At 40.9% G+C, this 14,931-nt stretch overlaps 1 protein-coding gene across 2 annotated transcripts in view; it reads right to left on the bottom strand.

Moving 5' to 3' along the window:
- Nucleotides 1-2,607: 2,607 nt before the first annotated feature.
- The window catches only part of RSPO3 (R-spondin 3), an 87,741-nt gene continuing 75,417 nt past the window's right edge, over nucleotides 2,608-14,931 (bottom strand). The window contains exon 5 of one of the 2 annotated variants that reach the window (XM_048844610.2): nucleotides 2,608-3,851. In XM_048844610.2, coding sequence (XP_048700567.1) covers nucleotides 3,658-3,851 — 194 coding nt within the window. In that variant the 3' untranslated portion in view covers nucleotides 2,608-3,657. The remainder of the gene's footprint in view (nucleotides 3,852-14,931) is intronic. The other variant, XR_007355819.2, reaches the window with a different exon arrangement.

Genomic DNA, 14,931 nt, shown 5'->3' with positions numbered 1-14,931 from the left:
GGCACACTAAGTAGGTTGTATAGGCCTGAAAGCATGATTCCCATAATTCCGCACCAATGACTTGTTCTATGCTTGTAATCAGAAAACAGAGCTTTCTATATTGAAAAATATCTGATACATCTTTAATCACATCTTGGATACAATGAAGACACTATAACTATATAACTATAACCTCCTACTGAAGTAACTGAAGTTCAGTGCTAAGTTCATAGTACACCCACATTTTCTACTCCTAGGGTTCCTTAGCACACATAAGAAAATTGCAAAGAATACTCTCTCATCCCTTGAACAAGTGTTTCTTCACTGAATAAAATCTCTAGCATTTTTTAAAGCCACATAGTATTCAATATCTTAATTTAAGGTGACCCCTTAACAATGAACTATGGCAGGGGTCAGCAACCTTTGGCATGCCGCCCATCAGGGTAATCTGCTGGCAGGCCGCGAGACATTTTGTTTACGTTGACCATCCACAGGCATGGCCCCCAACAGCTCTCAGTGGCTGTGGTTCGCCGTTCCTGGCCAATGGGAGCTGAGGGAAGTGGTGCGGGCCGTAGGAACTTGCTGGCCGACGCTTCCCGCAACTCCCATTGGCCAGGAATGGCAAACCACGGCCACTGGGAGCTGCGGGGAGCCATGCCTGCGGATGTCAATGTAAACAAAATGTCTCGTGACCCGCCAGCGGATTACTCTGATGGGCTGCATGCTGAAGGTTGCTGACCCCTAAACTATGGTCTTGGCTTATGGGGCCCACCTGACTTTTTTTAACTCTTTCTTTTAAAATGGCGTTCTTTTCTTAATTGCTTAATTGTCAGCACATAAGTCTCCAGAGAACATGGCTTACTTGGTAATTTCCCTCTTTAAACAAAACAAAACATTGATTCTTCTGTTGAGTAGAATTTCTAATAGGAGGAAATTCTAATAGGAGGAATGTCTCTTTCCATCTAAGCAGCAAATGTAACATGTCTATCAAATGCATTAGACACAGCAAATGTTTAGCAAAGCATTAGACACAGCAACTGTAAAATTTGTGAGAGAGAGAATGAGAACAAACCACACATGATAGATGTTGTTCATGACGTTTAATGCACTCCCGGAAGGAGTTCAGATACAATGGTGATGAGCATGGTATAAAACCCCACAAAGTAGAATATTAGCTTGGGTGAAAATTATCTGAAGGGCTGTGAATGAAACATACTGTAAAGGGGATGTGTCAAGACAGGGGGAGGTGCTAGGTATGGAGTCACAACGAATGATAAGTGGCTCAGCCTTAGTTAACATTGTCATTAGTATTTTGGAAGAAAGGCTAAACCACATGTTTATTCCAGTCACCGTTATAGTAGGAAGCGAGCCAAATACCAATGGAGACCGAGAATAATACAGAGGGCCCTATGGTCAAATGTCAGAACAATTATGCTGCCTAACTAGTCAGGCTGTTATCTGGGGAGCTCCACAGTGAGTGGTGGGGGAAGGAATCCTCCCTCCCAAGCCCCAGAGCTCGCCTCTGTGTTTTGTGTGCTTCCCTTTCTAGGAGAGAATGGCTGGCAGAGACACATACATCCCACATGTGCTTTTCAAATCCTGACTCCCATTCTGCACTGGCTATGGAGGAATGGGCAGAATTTGGCACCCCCAGTGGTTAGAAATGTCTAACAGAAATGACAGGATTGGGCTGGATCTGAAAAATGGAAGCTAGCATACTTGGGGAATAATATGAAATAGATATTTGATGAGAGGGAGACACTGAGACAGCAGTAGTACCAAGATAGCCCTTGGAATGTAAGTGAAGAGTAAGGTAAGTAGGGGCTGGACATCTGATACCCAATAGGCAACAATACCCAATAGGTTAACTTGTGCCTCGTTAGCCACTGCTCAAGGTAGGGGTTTAGGGAGGTCACTGCTCCAGTGGGATCTCTTGAGGCGTTGTGCCTTACTCAGGCTGAATATCAGAGAACATTTCCTAACAAAGAACTCTATAATCTGTGTAATAATCTCCCAAATTAATGGCGGAAGTGCTAGCAGCTTGGACATTTGAAGAACTGGACAAAGCACGGGAGAATATTATTATTAAATATATGCATTGCATTAGCACCTACAGGCCCCAGTCAGGAATCACAGCCCCTTTGGGGTAGGGACTCTTCATGAATTAAAAGGGTGGTCTCTGCCCCAAAGGGTAAGCAAAATGTAGGAAATCATCCTGCATTACCAAGGTCCTTATCCAAATGCCACTGAAATCTTTCTATTAACTTCAATGTGCTTTTGGGTTGGACTCTCAGGGCAAAATTTGGTTCCACTGAAATCAAGGAGAGTTCTGTCATTGACTTTGATGGGGTAAGGATTTCACTCATGTCCTATTAGGTATTTTCCATCTTTATGTTATTCTATAAAGATAAAATCCATCCATGAGCAGAGAGCCAGCACAAAGCCTACCCACCACTTAAGCATCACTGTAGCCTTCAAACTAGGGTGTAAGCAGGACACAAGTGGTGCATGGGCCTTTTCTGGCCTTCTGACAAGTGGTGAATTTCACTTTGGCTGTGCCAGAGGGAATAAGTGGGGCATCTGTAGCATGATTTTCAAGCAAACAAAAATGGACCAAACTTTATCCACTCAATCCACAAATATATTTATTGTAGTGGCTTCTCTTTCACTAGATATACATTGTTAAAGATGTAGTATCCTTTTCTCTCCATGACGTTCATAAAGCTGATTATAAAGTAGTAGATTCTTCCAGTAAAAAAGAAGAAGAAAACCCCCACGACTGTGAAAGACACATATTTCCGTGGTCTATTTTCTGTTCTTTATTAACTCAGCATTGTCTCCTACAAATACAATTTGTCAGTCACTGGAAGATTTGAAATGTAGATTTAAGTTACACATAGTTATAAAAAGCATAGAACAGCATTATGCACTGTACCACTGTTTAGACCAGAAAACATTGTGTTGTCCCATAGCCAAGAGTGCTATACGAGCAAAGCGCCACCACTTCTCCTTTAGGAACTTCAGTCTCTGAAGCTGCAGTTGCTTCCACTTCTTTTCCTTCTTTAACTTTCAACACCCTGCGGGTATTCCCCCTGGTATTTCTCACGAGTCTGGAACAAGTACCGGGGAACCCCAGGGTAATTCAGTTCAGATCCACCACAGGGTGCAAAACCTTAGATTCCTACTGGCTCTTGAAAAATGGTTTCCCTCCTGCCCCTCTCTGAATATTTATGTACAATATACAACGGGATACTTTGTCTTTGATTTAGACATCTCTCTTGTCTCATACTTTGCTTAAACAATACCTTGAAAAATATTTTACAGAGGAAGCAGGTTTTCATCCAGATGTCATTCATTATATTGCTATATTTTATACCCTATTAATAAGTATATACAAAATTTCTTAATTGCCTTTTGCAGATGCATGGCAGCATATAATGTAACAGTTTTAAAGTATCCCTTTTTTAGATTTTTTTTTTTTTTTTAATTCTTGGCTCATATCAGTCTTTTTAATAAACAATGATTGCCTGGAGAATATAGGAACTATTTGGAATGTTGTTTAAGGTTTAACAATAACTGATAGCATTGTCCATTTGTGGTTTGAATGGCTTGAGCATCTGTCATGGGGATCTGGTTGAGATAGCAGCATTATAAATCTAAAACAATCAGGTAAGGCCATTAGTGTACAGTGCTGATGGGTACTGGGTTCTGTTGTTTATCCTGGGCTTTTCTTTTCTTCGGCTGCATTTTGTTTTTGTTTTCCCGCTGTTCTCGGTTTTGTCTTCGGGATTCTCGGCCTTTGTTTTCCTGCCTTGTCTCCCTACTTTCTTCTTTGTTTGGCCTTTTCCCTTTCTCATCTCTATTTTTTTTCCCTGAAATAAAAATACATGGCACATTATAAGCAATACTCAGACCGTCCCAGTCTTTGAATCTTGTCTGTTTGCCAACAGCCTGAAAAATTGCCCTTTGATTACAAGCTCATGATGCTGAGGGTTAAAACCAAACATTAACCCAGTTGTCTGGAGAGCAATCATAGGTCATCAGGTAAAGTCCTGACCTAGGGCGAGTTTCTCTACCCCCTGAGTTGAGCAAAGTGGCTGGAGTCTGGCCATAACCAGACAGTTGAAAATTCTTCTTGTGTGGGGGAAGTTCTTAGCTGGTACAAAGCCGGCATAGTTGGTTTCTATGCCAACTGCTCCACCAACAGAGGTCATTGTGAGCATGGCAGAGTGACCTGCACTCTCTCAATTCTCATTTGGTGTATGCTCCAGCTGACGCAAGATAAAGCATTCCCTAGGATGCTATAACTTATACCTGAGCCAGGAATCTGAGCAAATGTGGCTAGTAAATCATGGAGGTGTAACTGGCTCCCTGCTTACTCCCCATCTCTGTCCCAGAACTCTGCTCAGCACAGGAGAATATCTGGGATCCACAGTCTTAAAATTCTCCCTCTCCTGCAGAGGATTTCCTTCTCTGCAGGGAGAACTCCCTTGAATAATATTGACTCCAGCACTGGTATGTGACCATAATAAGAGAAAATATTAACGTCTTAAGTGCTGAACCTTTTACCCATTGATACAAACCTGATGAATTCAATCACTTTACTTTATTTTCTTAAATATCTCTGAGGGTAGAATTCTGAGGCTTTTGCTACCATCAAGGCTCTCTTGAGTAAAGTTTCTGTTCACTTAAAGAATATTTAAAGATTGCTATTTCTGTGGATTATACATGCAATGCATTTATTCTTCTATTTCTTAGGTTTACGTTAGAAACTGCTCCACATATGAAATACTGACAGTTACACTCGGCTTTACAAACAAACTTAAAGCTGAGTGGGTTTTTTTGTATGTGAGAATTAGTCCATATACTGAACCCTATTAGTGAAATTTACCCATATGCAGAAGAATCCCAGGTATGCTTCAAAACAGTATTTTAACTGAGGTGTAAGTAGCATATGGGCCTTGTGCTAGCTCCCTACGCAAGGGATAATTTCACTGTTTGTGCAATATTGAGAAACACCTAGTTAACTGTTTTATGGCACCATGGCAAATATTGTATGCTGAAAACAACAATCACTGCTTATTACAGCAAAAAAATACTTTAGTCCAGGTCTCATAATTGTATATCATCAGAAATACCCTGGGTTTCCTGACATATGTATCTGGAAACAGAGTCAACCAAACCTGGTTCCTAGGTAATAGATCTCTGTGTTGTCTGCAATGGAGAGGGTGACCAATATAGGAAACCAAGTCCAGCCCAGACATGAAAATAATGGTGAGAGTCTCTGGTAACTTGTGGGGGATTGAAAGCCAGTTCAGGATGGAGGAAGGGAATAGTTTCAGTCTAAGGAAAGATGAGAGAACAAGGCTGGGGTGTCAGACTAAGGGAGGAGGAGACACAACAGCATGAAGGGTTTCTTGGAGATTGGGGAGAGAGGCAAGGAGTAAGGCTAGAGAATGAAGGGGTGGGGGTATGTTGTAGCCCATGCTTCATGCATAGACTTTTAGTCAGGGGTATTTTTAGTAAAAGTCATGGAGAGGTCACAGGTTTAAAACAAAAAATCATGGCCTGTGACCTGTCCATGACCTTTCCTATAAATACAATGACTAAATCTTATCTGGGTGGCCCTGGGACACCACTGCTCGGGTGGCTCCCAGTGGGGTGCTGCTCTAGAAGCCCTCTGGGGTGTCACTGCTATGGGGAGGCCTGGGGCCAGCACCCACCAGCCACTGCTGAGGTGGGCCACACTGGCCACTGCTCGGGCAGTCCCCAGGGACAGCTGCCTGGGGCCACCCAAGTAGCGGCTGGTGCAGCTGGCTGCGGGGCTGCTACAGAAGTCATGGAGGTCGCGGAAAGTCACACAGCCTTATGCATAGTTTCCTGGCTTGTTTCCCAACCAGTCCATTTGTGACCAGTTCTAGCTGATAATAAATTCAGACGAAAGTTAGGGTATTTACACTTCCTAAGTTAAATATAGATGAATAACTGAGTCTCTCTTCTGTTACTTCAGAAACTTGAAATATTGCTTTGCTTTTAATCCAGAATTATTCCAATGATTATAGATTGCTAGACAAAATAAATAGACAACCCTGTTAGCATCAGGTGTTCCCTGAATGGCAGATCAGCACACAGTGTGAAGGGCAGCAGAAATGAAATGACTACTTGTGGAATGTGCGCCCAGTTCTCAAAGAGAGAAGTCTGAAAGTGTTGGGTTATGTACCATTTCCATGTTGAGTTCCTTTTTGGAGGTGAACATGCATCAAGCCCAGTTCTAACATTATATATCTATATATCAGTGACCATTTTGAATTCAGTTCCAAACCTCTGTGAAAACTATTGACCCCAAATGAAATATTATTTTAATGGAAATCAACCAGATGTTCAATATTTGACATTGTTCACTTGGTGATGGTCCAATATTGTACAATGGTCCAAGGGTGATGGTCCAATATTGTGATCTCCTAACTGCAATGCTTTGGATACATTGGAAAGGCACTCCCTCCCCTCGTCTTCGGTCACTGATTGATTTGGAATTTTTTTAGCTGCTCATGGCAACTCACTGATCTAGCCCTGGGACTTTTTTTTTTTTTTTAAAAAAGCAAACTGATGTAATTATTACTTAAGACAGGCAGAGATATTTTTGGAAAGAACTTGAAACTCAGTAATATTCCTGTTACCCAAGAATGAGGATTTGGTCTGAGAAGTGCTCTAAAGTAACAGCATGAATTTACTGTGCAACATATTGGTCTTGCAGAACACTGAATTAAACAAAAATCGAGGGGGGAAGGGGTGTGGCTGGCCCTGTAGGATGCACAAGAGGAGTAAGGGGCACATGGAGTGTCTTCCCTCTTGTGCTGCTGCGGAAGGGCTGGGCATAGTCGCAGTGGAGAGTTCTTGACTAGCTACCCTATGGGCTGGTCTACACTAGAACATTAGCTTGACCCAGCTGTGTTGCTCAGGAGTGTTAAAAAAGATCACATGCCTGGGAGCTGTAGTTAAACTGCTCTAAGCCCTAGTGTAGACAGTGCTACGTTAAAGGAAGAATTCTTCCCTTGACCTAGCTATCTCCTCTCAAGAAGATGGATTTACTACAGCAGCTGTAGCGTTTCTAATGGAGACAGCACCTAAAGCTGGCTGGAGGTGGAGGGGAGTCTACTGGAAGGGTGGTGGAGCTGCTGCGTCAGCATGGACTCTGCAGGAGCACTATGACAAAAATCAGGCGGAGCCAGTCAGCTGCACCTGGAGAGTCCTTCTGCAGCTCAGCCACTCCACTCACCCCTCCGGAGAGGGGAATCGCTTAAAAGCTACAGTCCCACCGTGATGAGTTACACCAAAGCCAGTGTTGGCAGTGACTGAGAACAAACTGCACTATTGCCCCTTAGCACATTGCTGGGCCCAGCCTACCTGCACTTGGTGTAGGACCCAAGGTGAGGGAGAAGGTGGATCTAAGATAACTTCCTGCTCCCCAGTCATTGGCCTGACTAGGAGCTGCAGCGATTCCCAGCATAATATAAGAGTTGATCTAAATTAAGCTGGCTAGAGCAGTCCTTTAGGGACTAAACCATCATTCCTGGGCAGAGAAATTTCAATGGAAACATAATACATCAGAATTCACAGTTCCATCAAAATCATAACACTTTGTGAAATGGAGTCAATTTCATTGGAATGTCATTTCAGAAGAAAATTTGAAAAAAAAAAGTTCCACCAATATCAAAGCAGTCTCTTTTGGCATATTTGGAATAAACTGTTTTGATTTTTGCTTTAAAATGACTTTCTTTTGAATGTTTTTGTTTATTTTGCATTATATTATATATTTTAAAATACAAAATCAAAAGTCAAAATCAAAACAAAATGATTTTGTCAAAACAAAAAACACTGAAATCAACCGAAACCAATTTTTTGGGGGGGAATTTTCATTGGTGGCGATTTTGAAGTTTTCAGGTTTCACTCCGATTCAGAACAGAGGCAAATTTGGAAATCCTTCACGAAATGGAATTTCCATCCTCCGCACAGCAAGAGATTTCTGGACTAGGACCCTTAAAACTTGTTTTGCATTGCAAATGGCTTCCTCTGCATAGTTCTGCACGTAAAGCTTTTAACACAGCCTACCACCAATGGCCACATATTGCCACCTTTTGCGAAGGAGCCTCTGCTCTAGAATGTTGCATTCTGCTGCTCTGGAAAAACAATTCAACCAAAAAGAGTAATCTTTGCATTTTTGTAAAGCAGGCACTAATCTTTCATCATGCAGTGCTGGTTCATTAGTTCCTTTAACTACTCTTTTTATAAACATGTATATAATGGTGTTACTTTGTTTCTCTCTGGGCTATAGATTCTTGTGGCAATTGAAGGTTAGGGGGAGAAGGGGAAAGTTACTCCTCCCTTAGTTTTCCACTAGGAACTGGGAGGAGTTTGAGTTGAATTCTACTGTGAATGCCTCTTGCTGCTTGTTGCCCTTCTCTTCAGTTCCCTAAACCTTTCCCTCCCCCCCTACCCAACCACCCCCCCACTTAGTCACATGGGCAGCAGCTGGGATTGATATTTGGAGACTTATTTAGTAAAATACAAGTTGATGCCTTTTGCTGCATTCTCACACTGACAAGGAACAAGAACAATAGCTTCTCTGTTCTGTCTGAACATCCTGTGACACTTTTGGTGAAAACAAGACTTTTATGCCAGAGGAAAAAAAATTCCTCCCCAGATATTATGTAGTGTACTATGCACTGTTCTCCAGCCCAGAAGTGGTGGCATTGCATTAAAGCTTTCTGTGTATAGCTGCAAAGTGCGTAAGGGATTCTATGAAATGAAAGGTGCTATATGAAATATACGGTCTTTATAGATGGCATGCACAGCTTTCAGTATTATTGCTCTAAATATGGCACCTATTTGCATCTAAAGAAAAACAAAAGGCAAGGAAAAAAGAAAAGTTAATGTTGAATAATGATGTAAATTAAAGTGAATAATAAAACCCATAAGAAAATGTTCAATTTCTGGTATGCAGATTATTTCATTGTACAGAAACTCCCATGATGCATTAAGAAAGAGTGGCCTACAGGATAGGACATTACACTAGTAATCAGTAGAATTTAGTTCTTTTCCTGGCTCTCACCTAAACTTACTGTGGGGCTCTAGATGAGTCATTTAACCTTTTTGTGCCTTTCTTTTCCTTTTTCTAAGATGGGGATAATAATGCTTACCACCTTTGTAAAGCACTTAAGATCCAGGGATAAGTAGTAGTATACGTATACTAAATAATATTATCTCTTTAAGAAGTTACACTGGTTTTTGCAAGGAGATGGTGTAACATCTGACAGATTGATGGCTCCGGTAAGCTGAAATTTCCTGATGAATGGCATGCCTGTATCTGTCTATTAGCTCATTTTGCATGCGTAACTTAAATAGAAACTCTCCCTTTGAAAAAGTTTTCTCAGTTCTTTCAAAATTACATATACATGTTTGCATTTATATACAAATTGTGGAAGGAAGATAGAGTGAAATAAAAGGAGCATCCACCCTAAACTGCTAGGGCTCAAATGTATGTGTGTGTGTGTGTGTGTGTGTGTGTGTGTGAGAATAATAATTTGCTGTTCCACAGAGAACTGCTTTAATTAATCAAGTAGTTGTATTACATTTTCTTTGGTGAACTACAAGTAAAATTCCACTGGGGGGCACTTTTGAGCTTTCCTCGGTCATTCTTTTGGCTGCTCAAAGGAAGAGTTTTTATGTTGTAAAAAGAGGAATTTACATTGTAAAAAGGAGAATAACCCTGTTCCTCCTAGAGGGGGGTCCCTCCAGGCCAGGGTTGAAACAAGTAGGCATGGTAGTATAGAGGAAGCTTCTTTGCCTAAACTATACCTGCTCTTGGATTAAATTGAGGACTTTAGTTTCAAATGCTTCCAATCCAGAACCCTTCCCCAGCATTATATTCACTATTCTATTTCCTTTTCTATTTAGTACTGTATGTATATTGGGACAGTTTTATAACTCCAGTAAGAGGATCTGAGCTGTGGTGTATTGTGCTGGGACATACTGATATCACCACTTCCCAGCTAGTTACAGCATTCTGCTGAAGCAAGTTGGCCTGAACACAACATAGCTTGGTATGTCTTATTGGTTAATAAATCCATGTGATGAAAACAAGGAGAATAAATCATTGTAATTAGAGCTGGTTGAAAATTTTCTAAAAACAACATTTTTCCATCTGAAAATGCCAGTTCATCAACATCTACAAAAGTTCTGCAGAGTAGCTATTCTGGAAAAAAAGGAGTTTTAGTCCAGAATAGTTTATTCCAGAATAGCTGCTCTGATCCATTTCCCCATGTAGACTATTATTACTACTAATAAATGACTTTGTATAGTGAAGTAAGTCAGTCTACAAATAAGCTACCAATTTGAGAAGTACTTCAGTTTGAATTCTGATGGTGAAATTGAGCGTACACTATGTATCTGCTTACACAACAGATCTTACTGTTTGAAGGCACTGTGTTTTTGTAAATCTAATTTGTGATCCATGTTTTAAGAAATCCCTAAACATATATTTATATAATCCACATCTGAAAACATCTTTAAATATGTAGCCCATAATAGATTGTTCCAGAGAAGCGTTTACATTATTCCATCCACTGTTGTGCTTTCAGGTGGTAAATATTTTCATTTCCTGAGGGGGAAGTGAGTGGGACTGGTATTTTAAATACCATTTAACAAAATGCCCCACACCAAAAACATCAAGCCTGACACAAGCAAACTAAGCAATTCAGGTTCCAAAGATGGAAACTTGACTATCTTCTATTCCTGTCCTGTTGTACTCACCTGTAATTACGACAGGCGACTCAGAGCACTTGCCTGTTTATGTCTTCCTAAAGTATGGGCTGAAATACCTAAACACAACAGGAAGCATTAGGGATAGAATTTCATCCTTTGAACTGCCTTGCTGTGGTGGCTGCGTCACAGATCTAGGTGTCCACTATCAGGGTTATTCCTCTGTAAGGGTATTGAAACTCCAGGGGCTTCACCCCCAGCTGGAGGACCTGGACCTATGAATTTCAACTGAGTTTTCATGGAATTCTTCTATGTTAGTGATAAAGTTCTCTCTCTCAATGAAGAGGCTTGGATACTATCCTCTAAGCCTGCAGATTCCCTGCAACCTGTTTAAACCTGCGGGGGATTCATCACAGGTAAGGACATCTGAGCACAGACATTACTTCTGCACTGCTGCCCCATCTCCTCCTCCCCAGCTCCCTGTAGGACTTGGTCTGTAGAGTTCCTGCAAGAACTGCTGCTAGGAGCTCCTTGACTGTGGCTGCCCCTGAAGACCTCCTCAAGGGGTATTCTATGTCACAGAGGGGGAATTCATGCAAAATACAGCAAAGCACTGTTCAATAGATAACTGAAGCACATGGGTAACTAAGCAAGCGAATAAATAACCTCATTTACTTCAGTGGGACTGCTCGTGGGCGTAAAGTTACACACATATCTAGGTAATTGGTTGGATCAGAGTAGAACTATTTCAAGGTGCTGTTGCTTGATATCTCCAAAGTTACCGGATAGTATGAGTGCAGGATTTAATTTTGTGTAACATTTGCCAATTAATCATCCGATAGCACAAACCATTCTTTTATGCTTGTCCATGAGCAGAGTTGTTAAACTTGTAACTCTGTCTTAACTTATGTAGAATCCTTTTACCTTCATAGAAGGAGTTAAAAAATTAATCATGGGAAGACATCATAAGGATAGGCGAAAGAATGTGTGCTGTGAATTCAATCAGGAATTCCCAGGGGAGAAAGTTGAGACTGGAAGAGCCAACCTCTCAGAAATCTTTGCTGCCAACTATTGCTTGTTCCTGGGTCAGTTTCCAGTCACCTACAGTCCATTAATGCAATATTATGTAAATTCCTAGGTCCCTTCTCATTTCCAAGAAGCATGACCCATTTTCTGTAACAGTGAAACTATAAATTATATGCCCATTGAAATTCACAAATGTCTGCCAAAAAAACAATATTAAGGACTCCTGTCCCAATGATCCTATGCAATCCAAAAGAGATAATCCTTTCATTCACAAACCATTAACAAATGACTCATTTATTCAGCGCCTTCAAAATTTAAACAGCTCAACTTTCTCTTCAGTGATCATTTTATTCCAAGTTATAGGTTATTCCTTGTCAAATAATGGGACTGTTAATTCACCACATTCATAACTATTGATTATTGCAGGTTCTTCCCAGATTGCCTACACAGAAGTTTCTTGTTCATTGTTGGATTGATGTGATTTGTGACAGAGCTGTATGCTCTCAATAAGGCCTTTACATAAAAACCAAATAAGTCTACTTATTAATATAATCCAACAAAAAAAGTAATAAACAAAGCAATTGCTCTTGAGATAGTTAGCATAATATACTCATACAAGATTAATGAGAAAGCAAAGATAGAAACAACAGTCAGTGGAGCACCTCTGAAGGCAATGAATCAGTTGACATCATTTCAGGAGCCCATGGTACCCCAAATTTAGGGAACTAAATCGGATGTTTTATACCCCCTCCTTTATGTAATTATTCAGATACATAACCATATGAGCCCATGTTCCGTGACCATTTTTGTCAGGTTTGTACCTGCCCATTATCCATAAGTGACATTCCAGATATCCATAATCATGCTTCCAATCACTAATCTAAGCGTTTGCATCCATCACCTTCTTAATACATCCTGTATGACAACAAGGTCTAACTGCCTAGTTACAATATTGCAAAAGCTCCTGCCCCCAACTGACCCCCTATTTCAAGATAACCTTTTGCAAGCTTGAGATGTACCTGTGCAATCACTTGCTTGTTACACAGAATGAGAAGGCACACTTCATATACTAGGGATAAGCCCTTGGGCCTTGCTTGGTTCACTTAAAATAAATCCTTAGCGTGAGCATATCACACTAGGCCTCAGACTAATAAAACAGGTCTTTGTCATAGCAATGCCTAACAACACAATTAGTTGTGTTTGCCTGCTTGCCCCCAGCTAGGGTGACCAGATAGCCAGTATGAAAAATTGGGATACTTTTTTTCAGGGGGGGGAGGGCATAGTTGCGTATATAAAACAAAGCCCCTAATATCGAGACAGTCCCTATAATATTGGGACATCTGGCCACCCTACCCCCAGCATGTTTCAAGCAATTCAAACCTATCAATATTATGTCCCTATAGTGTGACATTACCAAAGGTGTGACAGGGTCAACCTAACCACTAGAAATGTTGATGGGCAGAGAACACATGAATGTCACAGTTTACGAATTACCCACATAGTAAATGGTTCATAGTAAATGGTTGTGTGTTTCTCACACTTATTTAAATCGCTCTTAAAGCCGCACTTATTGCTGAAGTGGCTCTTGGGCAAAAATTTTAAAGTGCCTAATTGACTTAGGAGCCTAAGTCACGCTGATTTTCAATGAGACTTAGGCTCCTAAGTTACTTAAGCAATTGTGAAAGTGGGACTTAGGCTCCTAAGTCACTTAGGTGCCTTTGAATATTTTGCCCCTTGTCTTCTTCTCAAGCTTTTGGGCTAAATCATCCCTTCGACTTCATGGCCATGCAGGAATGTTGGAGGGAATAAGGACATTGGGACTGAGCAGGCAGGAATCATCAGACACTGCACACCAACTACTCACTACCCCAAGCAGGTGGGTAGGAAGGGGAGGAGAGTGGGGGGGAACCTTGGCTTAGCTGAGCCATTGCATGGGGTGTCAATTTGCTGTGGCCATAAGCAAGCAGCAAGTTACTATAGTGCTCGAGTGACCGGGATGCAGGGAGGCAATTGTGTTTTTCTCAGGCATAATTCCTTCCCTGTGCTGCTTGTGGGCTGGCGTAGCTATACACCCTCTTTATGGACAGGGCTCACTGCAAAGTCACAATCTAATCCTAAAATCATACGCTCTTTGGAGTAGACTGTCTGGATATTTCCGTCTTGTGAAGTCGCACACACACACTGTCAGAATTTTAAAAATAATAAATAGTACCTTCTTGTCAAGTACTCAATTAGTGGTGGCAGATTTCTATGTCTATTTGTGTTTTCCTCTAGCTACATTTTATTGCCATATGTTGATCTGCACACTAGAGCATTCGGGGGCCTATATTATTTTGCATGTGTATGCTGAGACAAGTGAATGTGTTAGCCCCCCTTTTCTGGCTCATGACTTAATGGTATGACGACAATAGCAATTTTATATTTACATAAAAGGTGGCATAAATTAGACATAAATTCATTTAGGGTGGATCCACTGCATAGCTGTTTTTAAGCCTAATGGAATTATATGAAAACACGACTTTTTTTTAAAAAATGGAGATATGTGTTATTGGCACAAAAGCCCACACCCTACTGTGGTTTCAAAGTATTAGCAGGAATCTGTAATAGCTTATTCTATTGTTTCAGGCAAGAATAATCCAAGCCTCCCATTAGCCTTGCTTGAGGTCATGGATATTGCCCTTTCCAGAGACTTAGTTCAGCGGGTGCAGGCATTTGAGCAAACCAGAAATGAAAATGTGATGCTGCATTATGTCAGAACTGCATGTTTAGTCTGCCTTTCTAGAAATAATCAGGAAAAGTTATACATGATAAGAGACAGATGCTACTGCCTCGGCAGATATTTGAACTCTTTCTAGTACAATACTAAAAAGGAGAAACAACCAAAGAAACTTTTGTTCATTTAGATTTATCAAATTTGTAATCAAATAATTAAGTGAGGGATGAACAGTGGCAGCTCTTTAAAAAAAACTTTTGACTTAAAATAATTGCAATAAACCAGTGTGTAAATTCTTGGAATACCCATACAGCCAAAAATTTCCAATGAATCTGTAAACATGGAGTGCTGTAGCATCAACTGTATGCTATTTCCCTAATTGACTATGGGCCTGGCATGGGTATGTGTCAAGTACCGTTAGTTGGTGGAGGACCTGATCTTGAAGGCAGATCGCT

This window comes from Caretta caretta, chromosome 3 (genome assembly GCF_965140235.1).
Source record: "Caretta caretta isolate rCarCar2 chromosome 3, rCarCar1.hap1, whole genome shotgun sequence".
Classification (NCBI taxonomy): domain Eukaryota; kingdom Metazoa; phylum Chordata; order Testudines; family Cheloniidae; genus Caretta; species Caretta caretta.
This window is presented reverse-complemented; position numbering and strand designations above follow the sequence as displayed.